This window comes from Poecilia reticulata, chromosome 17 (genome assembly GCF_904066995.2).
Source record: "Poecilia reticulata chromosome 17, P_reticulata-male-v2, whole genome shotgun sequence".
Classification (NCBI taxonomy): Eukaryota; Metazoa; Chordata; class Actinopteri; order Cyprinodontiformes; family Poeciliidae; genus Poecilia; species Poecilia reticulata.
In genome coordinates, this window is record NC_088846.1 from 11,489,306 (window position 1) to 11,509,432 (window position 20,127).

At 39.0% G+C, this 20,127-nt stretch overlaps 1 protein-coding gene across 1 annotated transcript in view; it reads right to left on the reverse strand.

Annotated features, from left to right (window-relative positions):
* The window catches only part of LOC103479345 (calsyntenin-2-like), a 160,312-nt gene that overhangs the window by 14,626 nt on the left and 125,559 nt on the right, over positions 1–20,127 (reverse strand). The window contains exon 10 of the mRNA XM_081598634.1: positions 3,596–3,758. Within this exon, the coding sequence (XP_081454760.1) occupies positions 3,596–3,758 (163 nt within the window). The remainder of the gene's footprint in view (positions 1–3,595; positions 3,759–20,127) is intronic.

Genomic DNA, 20,127 nt, shown 5'->3' on the forward strand with positions numbered 1-20,127 from the left:
GCAGGATGGATGTATTATCAGTAAAGTCAGGGGACTGTAGTGGTCAGTGAATGTTTTATATCCTCCCTGAAAAACAATTTAACATTTTGCAAAAAACAAAAAAAACCCCCAAAAAACATACTTTACCTGATTCAAGTAAGCGAATAGCCTCAGTGTTGATACGTGTGGTCATGAAGTGATAATGTGATCGAACAAGGCAAAGTGCTTCATTATTCATTATGATCTTTGTACAGGGTTTATTGTTTATGCACATACACCAACATATTGCATGATTTGGTCTCTATGCATGTGAAAATGCTCACAGCTTCATTATCAACATTTCAGGAGTTCAGCTTTTGACCTTTTTTTTTAGCTCTGTATGTGGATGGGTCATTCCGTTTCCGATATTGTTTGGAAAGTTTGAAGGTTTTTATTTCAAGGAGCAATCTTTTCCATAATCAGGAGTTTTCTTCCTTTATCTAGAGAGTGACGAGCAACACGCTGCATCAGCTCAGGTTAATTAACTTGTTGCCATCAAGAAACATTAATCACAGCAGCAAACGTTTCCAACAGGAAGCTCTTTGTCTGAAATAAACTCAGATGGTGACTTTTTAAAAATATTTTTTATAGCATTGTGTAGTTCTTGTAAAGAATAGGTACTATAGTGATGCACACAGTTAGTCTGTGTTATTTGAAGGTTTTACTTCAATTTTTTTTTAAATCTTAGTCTTTTTCAGACTTCGAGTTTTTCACCTGTAGAATTCAGTCAGCATAAAAACAACATAATAAATAAAAAGCGGTCAGCGTTTTTGTTTTCCAACAGCTGGTCTAGTCTAAGTCAAACACTGCTGGGTTGTGCAGCAACAAGCTTCCAGAAGAGGAGGTGAGCCTGTCTATAAGTAATTATAGATAAAGTCAGTCCCTCTGCACTGAACTGGGCAGGATTTTAACTGAATCCAATACAACAGATTTGATTGTATTTGACTGGAGCATCTTTGCTTTTTTCTTTAAAGACACCAAATGTTGTTGCAAACTGGCATTGTATGAAGTAAATTGAAATGGATTGTTGATTTCATCACTGCACTGGCTGCTCTTTTCTGCTGCTGTACCACGTATGAAGAACGCCACGTTGTACTTTAATGTAAAGACATTTTTCACTTCCTTTATGTAATGGCTTCACTCTTTTCCTTCAGTCTCATCCTCTTTACTTTATTATCTAATCGCCATGAGTGTGAACATCCTTCGGCAAGTTAAATCACAAAATATGCACATATTTGCCATTCAAGCTCGATAAAAAGTCGACTGCCTTGCTCCGTTAAAATAAATAAATAAAAAAAAATGGTTGGAATCTGTAACCCTTTTCTTGTTAACCTTGTAAAGCAACCACAGACAACTTATTTGGCTCGGAGGGCGGTGAAAGTAAAGTCTGAATTTCTGTTTTCATTTCGCATTTTCCTGATTGCGAGGAAAAGAGGATGGAGGAACGAGAGAGACTCTGAAAGGCAATCTTGCTTGCTAATGGCCTGCAAGTTATCAGTTGCGGCTTAGTGAAGCTTAAAGCGGCTTCATTGGGATGTAATAGCTGGAAAACTTGTCCCCCATTCACTCCTGCTAATCCTTCCTTCAGGGCTTTCTCTCACAATCAAAGATTCGTAGAAAGAGGCAGCTCGAGAGGGCCGGATGAGGCAATGAAGCAAAAATGATGACGACAGAGAAAATTGCAATCAGGCGCAGAATGAAGGAACATTTAAACGCCAGCCGAAACGACATTAGGATCGAAGCGTTGGAGGACGCTCACGAGCCTCGAGTGTTATTTGGACGAGCCGCCGAACAGATCTCTCTCCTGCGCCGTTCTGCCCTGTGAAGCACTTTTGTGCCATTTCTCAAGTAATAAACACGGCAGCATTCATCCCACTACGCAATCACTACTTACTTTAATTTCCCGTCGGTGGAAATGACATGCAGAGTCTGCTGCTGATATTCACCCCGCTTCAAAGAGGAAACATTCGTAGCCTCGGGGTATGAAATCTTAATCCCCTAATGCATTCTAACAGAGGCTCTCCTGCTTTCTCGCTCTTCCTTACTGTTTGCGATTCAGATGTAATTTCCAGCATCTTGAATTCAAAAGCCGTCGCTGCTTACCATATAATTTTGTGTGTCACCAATAAATCCAGGTCCAAAAAAAAAAAAAAAAAACTTACAAAATGTAACAAGCTAATAAAACCTGCAGCTCATTGGTTAATTATAGGCTCATTTGGCTTTTAATTTCACACTGATTTTAATTATTAGCAAATAGTATTTATTAAACAAGACTTCAGTAACATCAGTTCTCGTATCTAAAACATTTAGTGATTCTGACTATCTGACCAGTCGCACTCAGACATCAGCAATTCAACACCGCAAAACCGTAAGCAGGAAATAAAACTTTGAGTGTCAGTAAAATGTTCTGTCTCAATAAAGTGTGTGTCCTGCTTTTATACATTCATTTAAACTTTCCTCAACAGCCCATATTTTGCACCTACAAACCATTTCTTACCCACTGACCTAAACTATTGTTTCTCAATTACTCTGAAAAATCTTTTCAGGTATTTTCATGAGCTGCGGATATAAATTACTGACATAATTTTTCTAAAACACGTAAGTCTACTAAAGCTGCATATGTGTGGATGCACAGTGGCAACATTCATTCCTTGTTTTTTTTCAGTGTGAAGGTGTGGTAAAGCAGTTTTAACACTGATTTACGACTTTCCTTCCAGGAGTCTGTATGACTGTAGCAATAAAACCAGAACAACATGCCATCAACAAAACTTTAAAAGGTACAATCTGACAATTGTATTTCAATTCATGGTGTAACATTATGGAACAAGTTAAATGGGGAGTTAAAACAAAATCTAAATTTAATACAATCTAAAAGGAAATATAAGGAGGTCATTTTCACAGGATATAGAAATATGGGTGAGAGTTAGCACAAATGTGTATGTGTGTGGATGTATGTAAACCCAGGTAAAATGGAAAATTAATTAACATACGTTTATTTTGGGTCCATCTGAAAATATGGTGTGAGTTTATGGGGTATAATTAATAAATTTCTTACTTCTTCCTGCTTGTTTTTGAAATTCCTTGTTCATGTGTGTGATTTTATGCTTCTATTATGTTCAAAATATCTGTCTATATATCTACATTTTGCCTCTTAGCAAATTTTGTTGGATGAAAGACGATGTTGCTCAAGTAAGAAATCTGATTTCTTTGTTTTCTAACTCTTATTTTATTTTACATTTGAATGTCGCAGGTGCCAATAAAACACTACAAAGCAACTAAATGACTAATGGGATTATGAATAAAGGCATAAGGATGTTTCTTTTGCATTGAAATGGAAAATATTCTGATATTCCGTGTGATAAAAAAAAAGAAGCGCAGCACAGCCTTGAGATGAAATACGCTGCTGCATATAAAACATCTGACAGAGCAGTAAACACCTGTCAGCAGCTCTGACAACATGCTGCAGCAGCCGTTCTCTGACCGATTTCACCTTCTTTAATGCATAAAGCTCCATGTTGCATAAACAAACCTGTACGTACACATACATACGTTCATCCATAAATACATACGTACTGACCTTGCCAGCAGGCACCCACAGTCAGCTGGGTATCAATTTTTGAGGAATGAATCGGCCAATCGTCCGTCACCAGGTACGGCTCGTAGGTCACGCCGTCGACGAAGAGCGTCACTGCAGGAAACTCCACGTTGATCACGTAGTAGTGCCACTCCTTGTCACAGATCTGGAAGGCAGGGAGAAGCATCGCATTGTCTTTCAGGTTCCCACTCATTACGAAGCAAATCAAGCCTAATCTTCACAAAAGGACGGCTTCAAAACGGATCTCTAGGAATACCTTTTCATTTTTTGGTGAGAATGCAAGATTATTTCAATCCACTGTTTTGAAGGAGCATCTCACCTTCTGTAACTAAGACGCAACAAAGCCTTCGCCTCCTCCCTGGATCATTTGCTGCATGTCATTAGACAACTAATGAGGTTTTCAACTAATGAGGTGTTCATTAAAGGAGCCGAGCGAGAGAAGAGTGGCAGCTACAGCCAGAAACTTTTAACAAAAGATGGAAGCATCCTTTGATTTTTTAGGGAAATCCCTATAAGGATGCCTTTTCTTCCCCTAATGTAGAAAAGGCATGTTCAGGAGACGGCTCTTTCTGATGCCACCCTGGGAAAATGCCCATATAACCCATATCAAAAACTGCCAGTGTATGCACATTTTCAAAAAGTATTTTACTGTCTCACACCAAGCATGTCTGAAGATTCTCAGTTTACCAGGTTTTATATTCAGGATTTCAAGGAAGTCGTTTTGTTTTGAACATTAACTTAAAATGTCCCTCTCTGGGTGCTGTAGTGGCGCAGGGGCAAAGCACAACCCACGTATTGAGTCCTCATGGCGATGGTTCAGGTTGGATTCCCAGCCTGGCAACATTTGCTGCATGTCTTCCTCCTCTGTCATTACCCTCTTTCCTGCCTAACCACTTTCAAATAAAGGCCACTAGAGCCAACAAAAACTTTTAAAAAAAAAATCCCTCTCCATTCATTTCCTAGGTAACTTGGGCAACGAAGCAGCAGTCGCTTGTCCTCATCCAGCCGGAAAACCGGCATAATTTGTACATATAGAGGCGCAATGCAATAAAGTTGAAAATTTTTCAACATTTGTTGCTCCATAGAGCAGAGACATTTAGTTGAATATAGTAGTCTGATTATTATGCATTATTAATTTCAGATTAATCGCATGCGCCAACTTGTTAATGTCAGTCTTATATTTTACACAAAGCATAAGCAAAGCCTCATACCTCATAAAGTACCCAGACTTTTCCTCATATATTCAAAAAACTTCAACACTTTTAATCGACAAAGTTAGCAACAAAGAAAAAACAGAAAGTTGCACGCAAGAAGCTTTTGCCATCTCGTTCTGAAGCCTTCTGCAGATCAGCACCTGATTTTCCCCTCTCTCATAGACGTGGGTTGCTTTTGTTTGTCTCTTCAGAGTTGATTCCACTTCTGTTGTGTGAAGCACGTCTTGACATGCCTGAGCGGGGGCCTCGGGGATGTTGCTGATAAGCTGCGTCTCGACCCTTTTTGATGCTGATTCTGTCGCTTTTGTTTGAGAAGTTAAGATTCCACCGAGTTGATTTCAGCTCTGCACTGCAGCCAAGCCTAATTACTGTTCATGCAGTTAAACAATTATCTGATCAAGCTGTGTAATATGAACAATGCGGTTTTGTTGTTCAATGAAGCCGCAGAAGCATTTGATCATTTTTAAGTCATAATTACAACCTGGATGCTTACGCAGAGCGGAAAACTAATGATGACAGAACATAAATCAAGAATAATGTGTTTATAGACGCTTCATGTTAAACTGATAAGCAGAAGAAAAAGTATAAGTTGCTCATAAACAGTGTGCAAACATTGATACCAGCCTAAATGTTTTAAACTACACAACGGATATCATCTCTGCAGCCGCAGCAGGTGCAGAAGAGATAAAAGAGCTGAAGAAGAAAAAATATTGTGCTTTTTGTTATCATTTTTAATTAACAGAGAGAAGGTCTGATGAGGCATTCATTAAACGATAAGAACAAGATCTAGAGTGGAGGAATCACTTCAGAATGACGTTTTTTAATCAATAAATGATGGTGCCGATTGTAAACAACAATCCTGCTCACCGATTCATCTGGAATCAACAAAGACCTGGCTGAAAATAAAATGATTCTGAAATAACTACATGTGCCAGGCATATATATATATATATATAATATTTGTACAGACCACATTAACTATATTAGAATAAATGTATAAATATTTCAAAATGGAAAAGAAACAGCCGCGCACGATTACATTCTAGTAATTTCCGCTCAGTAAGTTAATTTATTTTAAAAAAGTGTCTTTGACTCACGTTGTGCAGAGCTGGCTGTGCGCCTGCTCTCCATCCTGAGCCATACTGGCAGATTTCCTTCGCAAAGTTAATTTATTTGGAATCTCTTTACTAAACTCGGCATGTGAAGCTTTACATGGAGCATTTTCACAATCACAAGATTTGTATTCTGTATATTAAACTGGAAAAAAATCCCCAGATTTCCCCCACGTCTAAAAGCAGAGAGGTTCAGCTTTACACTCAGTAATATCCCTGCTTGTTTTTTTGTTGCTTTTGTTTCGTAAGTAGCACAATAGCAATCCTAAATGCAATGTAGATGAACAGTTCCAATCAGCAGAACTTAAGCAAATGTCAGAAACATCAGGTTTTATTTTTGTTGTGTTTTTTTTTTGGTGAAGTTAATAAAAGAAAAAGCCAAACTTGGTGTAAGTCAGAAGAAGACAGTTTGCATTTTAACTTCCATTTGACTTCCAGTCAGTGGTGGAGAAAGTACTCAAAAAATGTACTTAAGTAAAAGTACAAATACACAGACAAAAATGTACTCAAGTAAAAGTAAAACTACCACATTAGCATTTGTACTTAAGTAAAAGTAAAAAAGTACTGGCTTTTAAAAATACTTAAGTATTAAAAGTAAAAGTGCTTGCTGAATGGATTACCTAATCGCTAATATCATTAAGTGTCCCGATCATATTTAATTTTAATACATTGGAAAACAACCTGCTGAATACTATTAATCAATCATTAATCATTTTGTCTAGATTAATGTCAAGTTGTCAAAACAAAGACATTTTCAATAATGTCAACTTTGTATTAAAAGTGTCATGATTTACTGAATGACGCTTTATGACAACAGTCATAAATATTTATGAAGACTTATTCATGTCCATGACAGATGTTTATGACGGTGTCATGTCAGTCTTATTCACCCGCCTTCAGTAAAGTGTTACCGGCTGGGTTTATGTAGCATTTGATTTTAACAAAATATTTATACCTGTATTTCATAAAAATAATGGTTGACTTTCGGCATTTATTTTGAAGTATGTTGATCCTGTTTACAACTATGATTTTCATGTTCAAAAGCAATTTTTTTATGTTCCATCTTATAGTAATAACTTAACAAAACTGTTTATTTGACTTCAAAGACTAGAGTCGAGATTGCTTTACATTTAATTTATACATTGAAAATTTGTATAGTAAAATGCAATAAATTAGTTGTGATGTACAGAAGATAAACATTAGCAAGCTCAAGAATATGTTTAGCTCTTAATATATAATAGTAAAGGTTAGTTATAAAGACTAGATGACGTCAATTTATGGTCTTAAATTGCAAAATAAAGTCTGCAAATTGATTGTAGAATGGTTTCATTTTTACATCACTTTGCATGAGATACTTTCAAACTAAGTGTTTTGTGTTCTACAACTACATTTCCTGTGGACTTAGAATTTAATTTTGTTTCAAAATTATGTTAATAATATATTAAATACATTAACTGTAATATATTTTACACTATAATTAACATATGGTATAGAATACAGACTTCAATGGTATTTGGAAATGTCCAAGGTTTTTTAAAAAGTTTGTGAATGCATCACAAAAAACAGAGTAAAAAGAGAGAATTTCAGTTTTGGGTTAACAAAATATTGGTAAATTTGACATAAAAAAAACCTGTTAAAATAAGGAAAATATTTTGATGGAAATTCTGAAAAAAAAAAAAAAATACAGAAAATGTCCTGTTAATTCTCTGCCATGATATTTTCAGTGTTTTTTACAGAATTTCCATCAGAAGTTTCCCGTAATTTAACAGTATTTTATTTCAAAGTTTTCCATGAAAAAATAGGGAAATATCCTGGTAATTTCTGCCAGTACACTTTCTTGTTTTTTATGGAATTTCAGCAGAATTTTTCCATAATTTAACAGTTTTTTCCCCAATAATTTAACATGAACAAACTGTTAAATTATGGCCCACCACCACTTCAGGTGACATTTCCCATATTCTCAAACTCAAAGCTTGACATGTATGGGGCAACGTGATAGTTCATCTACTGACTGACTACATAAACTAAAAGCTGAATCATAGATATTTTTAATAAGCGTATTTGTGAGCCTGCCTCTTTTTATTAAATTGAAATTAATTTTAGATTTTGTATGACTTTTTCTCAGATTAACTTAGAAAACGAGTTATTATTACAGGTTAGTTTTCTAAACAACAAAAAAGTAACTGCTAGGGAAGCTCAAAAATAAAAAATTGGACTGATATTGATATCCGATAGTAACACTGCTGTTATGCCAGATTAACCAAAACTTTATTTTGTCAATTTTTTTTATATGATTACTCGATTAATCGTAAGAATAATCGATAGATTACGCGATTACTAAAATATTTGTTTACAATAGCCCTAATTATATAAATAAAATAGCATTTATAGGTGGATCGGGGGGATTAATTCTCTCCTTCGCCCCCTCCTTCTACAGCCAGACCTCCTCCCCCTTCTTGCAATTTGCTGTCCGGCCGCCCCCCACCCAGCACTCAACGGTACGCTTGACCGGCCCCACCCTCTTTGACCCCTCACATCTACCTCTACATTGAAGGGGGCTAGTGCACCTCTCATGGTACACTAGCCCCCCAATGTCTCTCCTTCACCCCCCCCTTCTACAGCCAGACCTCCTCCCCCTTCTTGCAATTCGCCGTCCGGACCCCCCCACCAGCACTCAATGGTATGATAGACTGGCCCCCCCCTCTACGACCCCTCACATCTACCTGTACATTGAAGGGGGCTAGTGCACCTCTCATGGTACACTAGCCCCCCAATGTCTCTCCTTCGCCCCCTCCTTCTGCAGCCAAACCTCCTCCCCCTTCTTGCAATTCGCCGTCCATCCGCCCCCCAGCACTCAACGGTACGCTAGACCGGCACCACCCTCTTTGACCACTCACATCTACCTCTACATTGAGGGGGGCTAGTGTACCTCTCATCGTACACTAGCCCCCCACAATGTCTCTCCTTCGTTCAATCCTTCGCTTCCCCCTCCTCTCTAACGATACGTCAGCCCCCCACCTTCTCTCCTTCTTCTTCGAACCCCTTCTAGCCTCCCAGTGGGCTATCGTTCCCTCGGCCTCCAATTCTGATTCTTCGGGTTAATCTACCCGTCTTTCTCTCACTGTAACAACAGATGACTAATGGTTTCCGGTATTCTCAGGTTGAAAACTTGTAAGCAATCTGGTAAGATTGCTTCGCTCTGGTAAGATGCGAAGTTCTTCTGAGGAACAGTTTTGATACTTCTGACAAGGTGTCACTAGGTTGGTGAGATTAGGCATGAGGACTCAGGTCTGTCCTGACTCAGAGACAGGTCATAACTCTGTGGCAGGTCCCGACTCTGAGGCAGGTCCCGTCTCTGAGGCGGGTCCTGACTTGGGGACGGGTCCCGTCTCAGAGGTAGGTCCCGTCTCAGAGGTCGGTCCCGTCTCAGAGGTCGGTCCCGTCTCAGAGGTCGGTCCCGTCTCAGAGGTAGGTCCCGTCTCAGAGGTCGGTCCCGTCTCAGAGGTCGGTCCCGTCTCAGAGGTAGGTCCCGTCTCAGAGGTCTGTCCCGTCTCAGAGGTCTGTCCTGACGCTGAGGCGGGTCCTGACTCTGAGGCGGATCCAGACTCGGAGGCGGGTCCAGGGACGGGTCCTGACTCGGAGACGGGTCCCATCTCAGAGGCAGGTCCCATCTCAGAGGCAGGTCCTGTCTCAGAGGTCGGTCCCGTCTCAGAGGTCGGTCCCGTCTCAGAGTTCTGTCCTGACTCGGTGACAGGCCACGACTCTGAGGCGGGTCCAGACACTGAGGCGGGTCCAGACTCTGAGGCGGGTCCAGACTCTGAGGCGGGTCCAGACTCTGAGGCGGGTCCAGACTCTGAGGCGGGTCCAGACTCTGGGGCGGGTCCTGACTCTGAGGCAGGTCCTGACGCTGAGGCGGGTCCAGACGCTGAGGCGGGTCCAGACTCTGAGACAGATCCTAACTCGGAGATGGGGACGGGTCCTGACTCGGGGATGGGTCCTGACTCTGAGACGGGTCCCGTCTCAGACGTCTGTCCTGACTCGGTGACGGGATCTGACTCTGAGGCGGGCCCTGACTCTGAGTTCGGCCCTGACTCCTCCAAGTCAGTACCAACCTCTGAGTTGACCAAATTTAGAGGCCCAGCTAAGTGTGGACTAAACACAACATTTGATCCATTCTTGGTGGGCTCTTGCCTCTCTTCTTCATCTGGATTGTCTCCACAACCCGCAGCCTTTTTGATGAGGTCCCATGCCTTTTGGAGAAAGGTGTCTTTGAGATTGATTTTTCTCGGTCGTGCAAGGGTTCTTTTAAAGCATTCCACAACCTTGTGAATCACTATTGGGTTGTTGCTTTTAATCATTTTGAAGAGCAGTTCTCTAACTGCGTCTTCATTGCCCCACAGAAGTTGCAGGATGTCTCGGCAGGCTTTTTTTTCCATTTTGTCATAAAAGACAAAATCTATGTCTTTGACTTCTTTCCATATTTTTGGAGCAAGCTTTCTCTGGACCGGTTCGGTGTGCTTCCTTTTGTAATGCCCATAGGTAGATCTGTAACTGGACTTATAAATCAATCTCCATAGAATATTTTGAACCATAATTCTCCTTTCATCTTCTGTTCCACGTCTGAATCCCATCCTGTTTGCGTCCCTCAAAAATTGTTCAGGGTCCATGGTTGCCTGAGTATAATCTTCACTCAGGCAGTTTTCATCTGCGTACAAGTCTTCAGTTGGAAAAAAAGTCTTTCGGATCTTTCTTTTGGTAGACGTGAACTTTTTCTCTTTAGGAACAGGATTCTCCAGATGCTTTTTGAATTTTTCCACGATGACTTGGTGTCCTTCTGGGTAATCCAGTAGTGCGATTAAATGCAGTCCACTGGCAAAGTGGAATGCATCTCTCGCAAGACTCTGGAAAATCCTTTCACCAAGTTCTTCTGAAATCTCCGAGAGTACGTTCACATTTATATCTCCAGTTTTTCTCAAAAGCAATTTCAAAATTTTGCTATGTTGTTCCTCAAAGACTTGTCGGACAAGATGCAGAGTTGGTCCATCTGCAGCCTTTTCTATCACTTCCCACAGAAGTTCACTGAGAAAGTTTCTCTTTTTGTAATCTGGGCTTCTTTGACCAGGATGAACTTTGCTGGACAATGTCTTTTTCACTTTCGTCCAAAAAGAAACCTTAGGTTTCACATCCATTTCTCTCTCTGGGCTTTCGTCGTTCATCTTTATTGTGCTGAGCTAAAACTTCCAAATGAATCTCGAGTTGACTGACTTGTTAACTGATCAGAGAATTAACTGATCAGTTGGTGATGTCATGGACTCTATGACATCATAAAGTCATCCTCAGAAGGGCCTCATGACACAGACATCATTTGAAGTCATGCTGATGACGTCATTGTAAGCAGCATGGCAACTGTTGCTAAGGGTAAAAATAGCACGCAGTGAGCATGCGCTGTGAAAAAAAAACTTAATCTGTGGGCACTAGATGCATTATTCCTGCAAGTCTGAACTGGCAGTGATTTGTGCAGCTTAACAGGAGGGGCCAGGGAACCATTGGCCCCTCCACTTACCGCCCACCCATTTTTATTTGTTATTTGGGTTCCATCTCCTAACAGGCATAGAGCAAATGTCAGTGGAACCACAACATGACCTGGGCCGGTCTATCAGTCAAACAAACCTCTTGTGATGCACACTGGTGTGTGAAAAAAAAGTGAAAAAGGAGCATTTAAATGTCTATGGGATAATAATAATAATAATAATAATAATAATAATAATAATAATTTACTTGTTAACAAGGGTTAAAGACGATGGGTGCAGTAACGGTGTTTCACCGGTATGTGGTGCATGGGTACTCTCAGCTGCCAGTTGCTCTTAATACATTAGAAATGTGCCATTTTAATGAACAATGCCACAGATAAAGCATATTTTTATTATGTTTACTCTCTGTAACATGGTTTAGACTTAGATATGTGATTCTATGCATCATAATTTCAGGGACGGAAACATCTTGTCTCCTGTCCTAACATAACATGAACTTCACTTTTTTTTTGCTACTAGCAGCTTTTACTTTTTAAAGAAATCCAACAGAAAGGGGATGGAATGTCTGGAGCTTCGCGTGCGAGTAAAGGTGGAGGCGATGGGTGACAACAGACACTAAGTCACGTTATTGCTCGGATTTTAAGACGCCACCTTACGTCCCTGAACTTCACATTTTAACGGAAAAAAAGAGCAACGCGACTTGGATGTAACGAGTAACGCCACAGTTTTGAGGAAATGTAGTGAAGTAGAAAGTACAGATACTTACTGTAAAATGTAGTGGAGTAAAAGTAGAAAGTCCCCATTATTAAATCTACTTAAGTAAAGTACAGATACACGAAAACTCTACTTAAGTACAGTAACAAAGTACTTGTACTTCGTTACTTCCCACCACTGCTTCCAGTGACTTATTAATGCATCAAAAAGTTGTTGGAAGACTATAGATTGGTAATCCAACCAAAGGTCCATGGTTAATCTGAAGTCTTTTGCATCAAGTTCACGTTAAGTTTCTCGTCTGCGATGGGGGTAACTCGTATCGAGTCTACAAAAACCACTGCATTAGTGTGGAGTTTTCTAGTCATCAAGGGAAATTCTTAAATGGGTATTTAGCATTAAAGTAAAGGTTAAATATCCTTTAAATGCATTTTTGCAGCTTTCTAGAAGTTTGTTCCAAATTAGAGGAGCACAAAAACTGAATTCTGCTCCTCCGTGTTTGTTTCTGACTTTGGGTACGCTGAGCAGACCTGATGCAACAACAAGAGATCTGTACTGTGTTTTGGTGCCAAGCTAATTAATGATGTAAAAGCTAACAATTGCATTTCAAAGTCTATTCTCTGAGTTACATGGAGCCAGAGAAGGAAGTTTAGTACTGGAGTGATGTCATCTATTTTTGTAGTTTTAGTGAGAATGGGAGCAGCAGCTTTGGAAAACCAAAGTAGAGAGTTTAAATCTACAAGCAACCCCGACTTTAATATCTAATTTAGCTACAACAAATAATAAAGGGCTCTTTATATTCATATTTAAACTCTTGAAAAAACTTGTACCTCAGGATTAGGGTGAGGGTTACATGTCCCGTACTCCTACTTTATCAAGGTTATGCTATCTATGACAAAATTTAACACAAAAGAGAATGAAACAAGGTATAGATGCATTATTAGATAAAGAATAAAGCAAAAAAAAAAAAGACAAAAATTAAGTGACTCAAAACAGAAAACTAACAAAGTATTAATAAACCTAGAATTGACAGAAGCTTCTTATTCTCTTTGTAGGAATCAAAGGTTGACCTCAAAGTATCTGTATTTACAGTGCAGGTCTCAGTCTGGCGCATACAGATTTCCTGCAGCCTTATTGGTAAAGTTAGACTTTCAGAAACATTCAGGGAAAACCTTGGATAAGTTCTGCTGGTGGGAAAACCTGACAGCAGTAAAATGATTTTCTGAGTTGATGATTTCTTTTGTATCTATTGTGTTATTCACTCAACTTATTTTCTCTTAGTGTAAAAGCTGAAGAAGCAGAATGCAGACAGAAACAAAGACAAAACACACACACACCCACACCCACCCAAATAAAACCAATTCCCCATAGTTTTTAATGTTGCTTTTGGAACGTACTCTCTGCAACTGCATTTATTGAAAGTCCTTTCCAGGAAGCATCCAACCCAAATGCGACAGCTCAAAGGTCTTAAATAAAACGTGAGCACTACAGCGAGTCAGCTGAGTGACGGACACTAAAAGAACTGAAATGTCCATACAAATCTGCCTCAGTGCTAAAATGAATCTGATCTCAACACATGCGATTACTGTAATTACCAGGTGTTAACCTCCGAATCCGCAGCAGCACTCGGCTAGCTTAAGCCGCTGACAGACTTCAAAATATCAGAAATTACGCTGGCATAACACGGGCACGTGCGTCGCACATAGACCTCATTAGCAGATAAAATCAGCAGTTTTTCTTTCTGCTGCTGAGGCACGTTTAAACACACACAGCTTGCCTGAAAACATATTAATCAGTGGGAGGTTGAAAGCATTCTTCCTCGGCGTCAGTGTAACGAGACGTTGAGTGTTGAAACACTCTAATGAGCCGGTCCCAAGGCGGGTTAAAGACCCGCTTATGATGAACTCAATTATCAGAGCAGTCCCTCAGCAAAGACACGGCTACAGCGATACCACGCCCACACGAACGCAGATACATTTCAGGTGGTTTATTTATTTATTATTTACTTTTTGCTTACATTTGTACTTCATAATTTTTATCCCACAAATCAGAAAAAAGAAAAGTTTGGACGCAAACAGAGAGGATGAATGTAAACATTGCAGTACGTCAATCTGCATTTCTAATCCTTATTTATTTACCACCACAGTTAACAGTTCTTTCTTTTTTCCATTTAATGAAATATTAATTATTTTAATGACATAATTAGTTTAATTACATTTTAAGGGTGAAAGAATTCAAACATATTGTAAGTGAAGTTTACAGAAAGCGTGTTGCATATTAAACGCATCACAATTAAACACTTTTCCTGTATGTTTTCTGATAATTATTAATTACTGACAATAATCGAAATGAGTGAGGGAATTTGAAGGGAGATAGAGACAGGAAGGATGTGAGAAGAAGAAACAATTTGTGTTTTTGGGGGTGGAAGAAGGATTTCATGAGCCTAAGGATGGAAGGAAAAGTGACGGATCAGGAGAAGCAGGTGGAAGGACGCCGAAGGTGTCAAACAGACGAGCAGAAAGGTTCTGACGGATGAGGTGAGCGGAGAGAGGAGAAGACGGGATGCAGAGGCTCTGCAGAGTTGGAGGTCTGGTTGGGCCAGAGGGAGCTGCAGATGTTCAGACTGGGGAGCAGCATCCTTTGGCTTCTTGCTCTGTCTGCCTCCAGCTCCACAGTCCTCCTTTCTTTTTCTCCATCTTTTTTTTCTCTCCATAAAACACAGTGATTTATGGTGATTTTTGTTTTCCCTATGAGAAAGTGGAGGCGGCTCCTCTTTTTCTCCTGTAGCTCTTCGTTCCTGATTTCTGCCTTCGTTGTCAAACATTTTGTCTCGTCTTCCAACATTTGGGTCTTTTCTTTCTTCTGATTTTTCTGTCTCTTATTCATCCAGATTCTTCTCCTTTCCATCTTCAGCTGTTTTAGGTCTTCATCAGCCTTTGGTATTTGGTGCCTCGTCTTGCTTTCTTTTATCTTTGAACAGCTTCGTCTTTTCTCGGGGAACCTTTCGGAGCACTTCTGTTTTCTTGTGGTCGATAGATAATGTTTGACTTTCTTTCGTCAGCTCTCTCTGCTCCCCCTCAGACATTTACTTGCAGCTTCTGGTTGTTCATTTTCCAAATATTCTTTTCTGCATTTAGATCATTCTCTGCCTACTAGTTGTCATTTTTAGTTGCTTCCAGCTCCTTCCAGTGTTTTTTTTTTCTTTTCTTTCTCCTAGGATGAAATGCAGACTCCATCGGGTCCAAGCTACTTTTCATTGACTTGACACTCTTGGCCTCAGATTATCTGCATAATTATGCAGGAGAGTAATGATCTTTTCTTAGTAAACATCCCAAAAGTTGTTTTTCCATCAGAGAAGACCTGACTGACCCGTTAGTGTGGAGTTTAATGTCGAACATTGCCCTTGATCAGTTTGCAGAGCTAAACTGATTTCTCTCAAGTAGATTATTTTAGTTTGGTCAGAAGAAGTTCATTTGGTAACCATGAACAAACTCCATGACTGTTCTTCTGAAGTTCCTCTTTTAAACTGTTGCTATGACTACAGGTTTTAACACAGATGTGCTTTCGGCTTTATGACTTCAAACAAAAAAAAAAAAAAAGAAACTGTCGTCTTGGTTTATTAGAGTCACTCTACATTTCTTTACTCTTACAGCTTTTGATTGGTTTGACATGTACAGCGGTGGGAGTTGCTACGACCTCCAGCTTTTTCAGGGACTAAGACAATCAATCAAGTTATTTATGACTTGGATTTATACACATTATTCACATGCAAGCTTTGAGAGACTGTCGAGCTGGAATACCTATGATTAATCACAGCTTCTAAACAGTAACATCAACATTATTTTTTCTGTTAAATTTTTAAATATGCAGCATTTTTATAACTAAAGGTAACGTGCTGTCAAATGCAGAATACCGCTCCTTCAAGTGTTGACATCCGTCTTTGCAGTCCTCTGAATGAGATTGTCCAGTGTACATGTACATGCTTGTACATTTACGTAATACATTTCCAACCAATATGTCACACCTGCATCAAACGACCCGTTGACATGGAATACACTTGAATATTTTGTGTAGAAAATGGCCAGAATGTGCAGGACTACTGTTTATCTTATCCTGCCATTTATCTAGGAAATGAGTAAAACAAATTTAGTTCTTGCATGGAAATTACTTGATAATTTAAAAACTTTGTGGCATGAGTTATAACAATTGTTTTAAGTGGTTTGTCTGTAAAAGCTGTGAACACTAAAGAGTTGATTTTATTTATTTTTTAATCTTTTGATCTCTTTGGATGCAAGAGATGTTAACAAACCCACGTTGAACCTTGTGCAACCCAATAAGTAAATCATGAAAAGGACTAAACTCATATCTTTTTTTTTAATCACAGTGACCACTCAACACATTTCTACAGTCTGAGTAAAATAAGCTACTCTTCCCACCAAGCCACAGCTGCTTCCTAATCTTTGTTCTCTCAGATTTACAATTTCCAAATGATCCAAAGTAGTTCTGGTTTATAAAGTAAGATCTGTAAGAACTGAAGGTAGTCTGAGAAAATCTCATATATCGTTTTAATCTATAAAGCAGCACATTGTAATCAACCAAGAAGCAGAGAAAGTATTAAAAAGACTCCGAAGACATGTATTGATCAAATATTTTAATAGGGCTGCTGTTGTGACAAAAAAATAAAAATAAAAACCTGATTGGAAAGCATTTCAGAAAGATGTTTTTTTCTATTAAAAAGCAGATTTTCTGTTCTTTTTTAACCAATTGTTCCCAAAAATGAAAAGATTAGTAAACAATAGTTGCTTGTTGTTTGGTCTCCTTAAAAAGAAAGCTTCGATCGCAGACTAATACCTTTGCGCGCTGCTTTCTGGCATTCAGATGGTTTGTAGCTTCGCTGGACATGATCAAGTGTTGGCAGACTCTTACACACAGCTTCCTGATCTATCCTCCATTACTTTCCTTTTCTCCCCCACTAATAACCAGAAAGACTAAATCCTACTTTGCTGAGCCAGGTTATTTGTGTTGTATATTTCAATGCCACACCGTTGTGGTTTATTGCAGAGAATAAAGCTTCACGTTTAAGTCCATCTGCTTGGGGAACTCTGCCACAAAGTGTTTTAAGACAAAATATTACATTTGGCCCCAATAAAAAGGAGAAACGGCGCCAACAGGAGCTGGAAAATCACACCGTTTGTAGAACGAATTTATTCTGATAGTTTAGGTTTTCAGCCTCTAGGAAAATACTCAGGCTCTACCTGCAACGGTTCAGGTCAACTAATAAGTGGAGCAGAGTTTCTAATCTTTATGTGAGCAATGAGGCAGAGTAGATCCAAATAAAATACTCCTTACTCATAGGCAGCATTTGTAAATTTGAAATCTGCTGACATAAACAGAACAACAAAGTCTTTGTGTTTGGCTGCCTGGAAGCCACTTAATAAGGTCAAGATCATTGGGATTCACTGGAGAGGGATGAAGAGGGATTCATAAAGCACGGGTGAAAGATGTTTATTTTAATGTTTCTTGTCGTTTAGAGGACTTTCACACCACCTGAAGGGCATGCTGGTGTTGGATTCTGCACAATTTGATCTAATGAATCCTGTTAATGTGAGTATCATTCATTCACTAAATGGGTGTTGGATGTGTCAGCGATGAGAGATCACTATGGTTCTTCATTATAACGAATTAGGTAACAAGAAATAAGATGTAGCTGATGCAAACGGTAAACCTTTCGCTTTAGCCCTTACTGTCAGAAGACATTTTAATTCTTCCAATACTGAATTGATCACCCACACAAATCTACTGTGTGTCAAAATGCAGTTTAACAATCCATTCTCATTCCTCTCCCAGAAACCTTTAGTTGTAACAAACTGTATTTAATTACGTATGATTAAGAATTTATTAGATATTAGTACGACAGTCGGTTTCGGACTGATCAATGTGAATCTAATGAGCCCTTTTTAAACAACAAACAAATAAATCAACACCAATTCTACATCTGTAGGTCTCAGTTTTGTAGATAAGAAATGAGTGTTTAAGAACGACGCTGAGTAAAGTCTAAATTTTATCAAATGTTGACTCGATTGCTCTCTGAGGATTAAAGAAAGGCCCAATACAAATAAACAGGAGCCGTCTGGATGTGCCAGTTTTACCAGCATCAGGAACTGACAAAGAAGAAGAAGAAGGAGGAAAGCAGCTACTTTTAGAGTCCAGAGTCAGGCTGTTCATTCGCAGAACTAAATTGGACTTTTGTACTGACTCTGCTACTTCCTAGCTCAGCTTATCCAGGCCAGGTCACTGAATGTTTGGATGGTTTTCTACTTTAGGTCACTACAAAATCAAACTGAGTCATGCTGAGCAAATCCAAGCAAAACTTAGTAACTCAGTAAAAACTTCACTCAATATATATATATATATATATATATATATATATATATATATATATATATATATATATATATATATATATATATAGTGAAATCTGACAAGTCAGCCGGTCCTGATGAGACAGGTGGCCAAATCCCTCAATCAACATCACGAGATCCGCTGAAAGACTTGACTCCATGCCTGAACTCTCCGAGGTGTAGACCACTGCTGGTCCAAAAGTACAAGCAAAGTCAGCTCCAAATTGCTCACAGCTTCATTAATGAGCCAAAGAGGTTTGGGAATTCTGCTCTACGGAGCAGATGAATAAAAAACTGGGGGCTTTCTAGTCCAAAGGAAGAAGTATGTACAGCGAAAAAAGAGCACCAAACAAAATTGCGGTTTGTGTTTTAATTGGAGAAACTGCTTGTTTGTTGATTTATCTGAATTGTTCCTGTTTGATTTGTTCATTGCAAACAGCTGCTAGTGGGAGCAACTTTGCAGTAGGTGGGAATAAAGGATGTGAGACGAAACAGCAGATTTAAAGGCCTCGCAGGAGGTTGATAGAAAACACAATGTGATGTTAAAACAATTAGGGAATGAGCCAAAGTGTTTCAGTAAAATTAGGCAGCTCCATCCACCCATTGGTTCATAACTCAAGCGGTTGATGGAGAAGAAAGCGGGGTACAACCTGGGACAGTGACTAATTCATTCATTACAAATAAACAAAACTAGATCGTTTGTGGCTGTGAAATAAATGGCAACATTTCAGCTTGTGACTTGTGAACAATAAACCATATATTTGTTTGAATCCAGCTTCAGATGTTTGTTTTGCAGTTCGATCTTGCACATCACCGATGGCGAGGGACACGAATGCCCTGAAACATGCGTGCTGCATACTCAAATAGTTTTCCTTTGATTCGGAAACATTGTTTTCTCGTGTTTGATGTACACCACAGTAGAAACTGCACAAGGAAAATGATGAGAATATCAGGCAGATTTCTGGTTCTGTTGCTTCTTTTTCCTCCTCTTTTTGTTTTGGATTAAAGGTTGAGAAAATGTTTTTAGTTACAATACTCTTTAGTTGGACTACTCCCCATTATAGTTACGATGACGTCATTTATTTTTGTAAGTTATCAACATTGTTTTACTGATGTCAGAGTATGATTGCTATTTTTCCCAATTTAGCTTAAGGTGTTCACCTCTATCCACACTGATCCTCTCTTGTGCTGAAACGGCATTTTATGTGGGAGACAATTTGATCGTCATAGTGAAAAAAATACCTCGTCAGACATAAAATGTACTTTTTATAATTTTATTAGAATTATTTGAATTTTATTTTGCAAATTGAATTGTGTACATTTATTTCATAACTTGTTTTGCTAATCTTATGATTTACATTTTAACATTTACATTTTCTAAAATGCGATTTATGTCAGCTGCACAACAAAAAAAGCAAAGCAAAGACTCTTCCCTCTTCAGTTTAACATCCTACAACAAATTATATGGGTTTTTTGTAATGTTTAGAAATCCTCTTTTGTTTTACAATCGTGTTAAACCTTCTGCTTTTGCCCTTTGTCAACGTT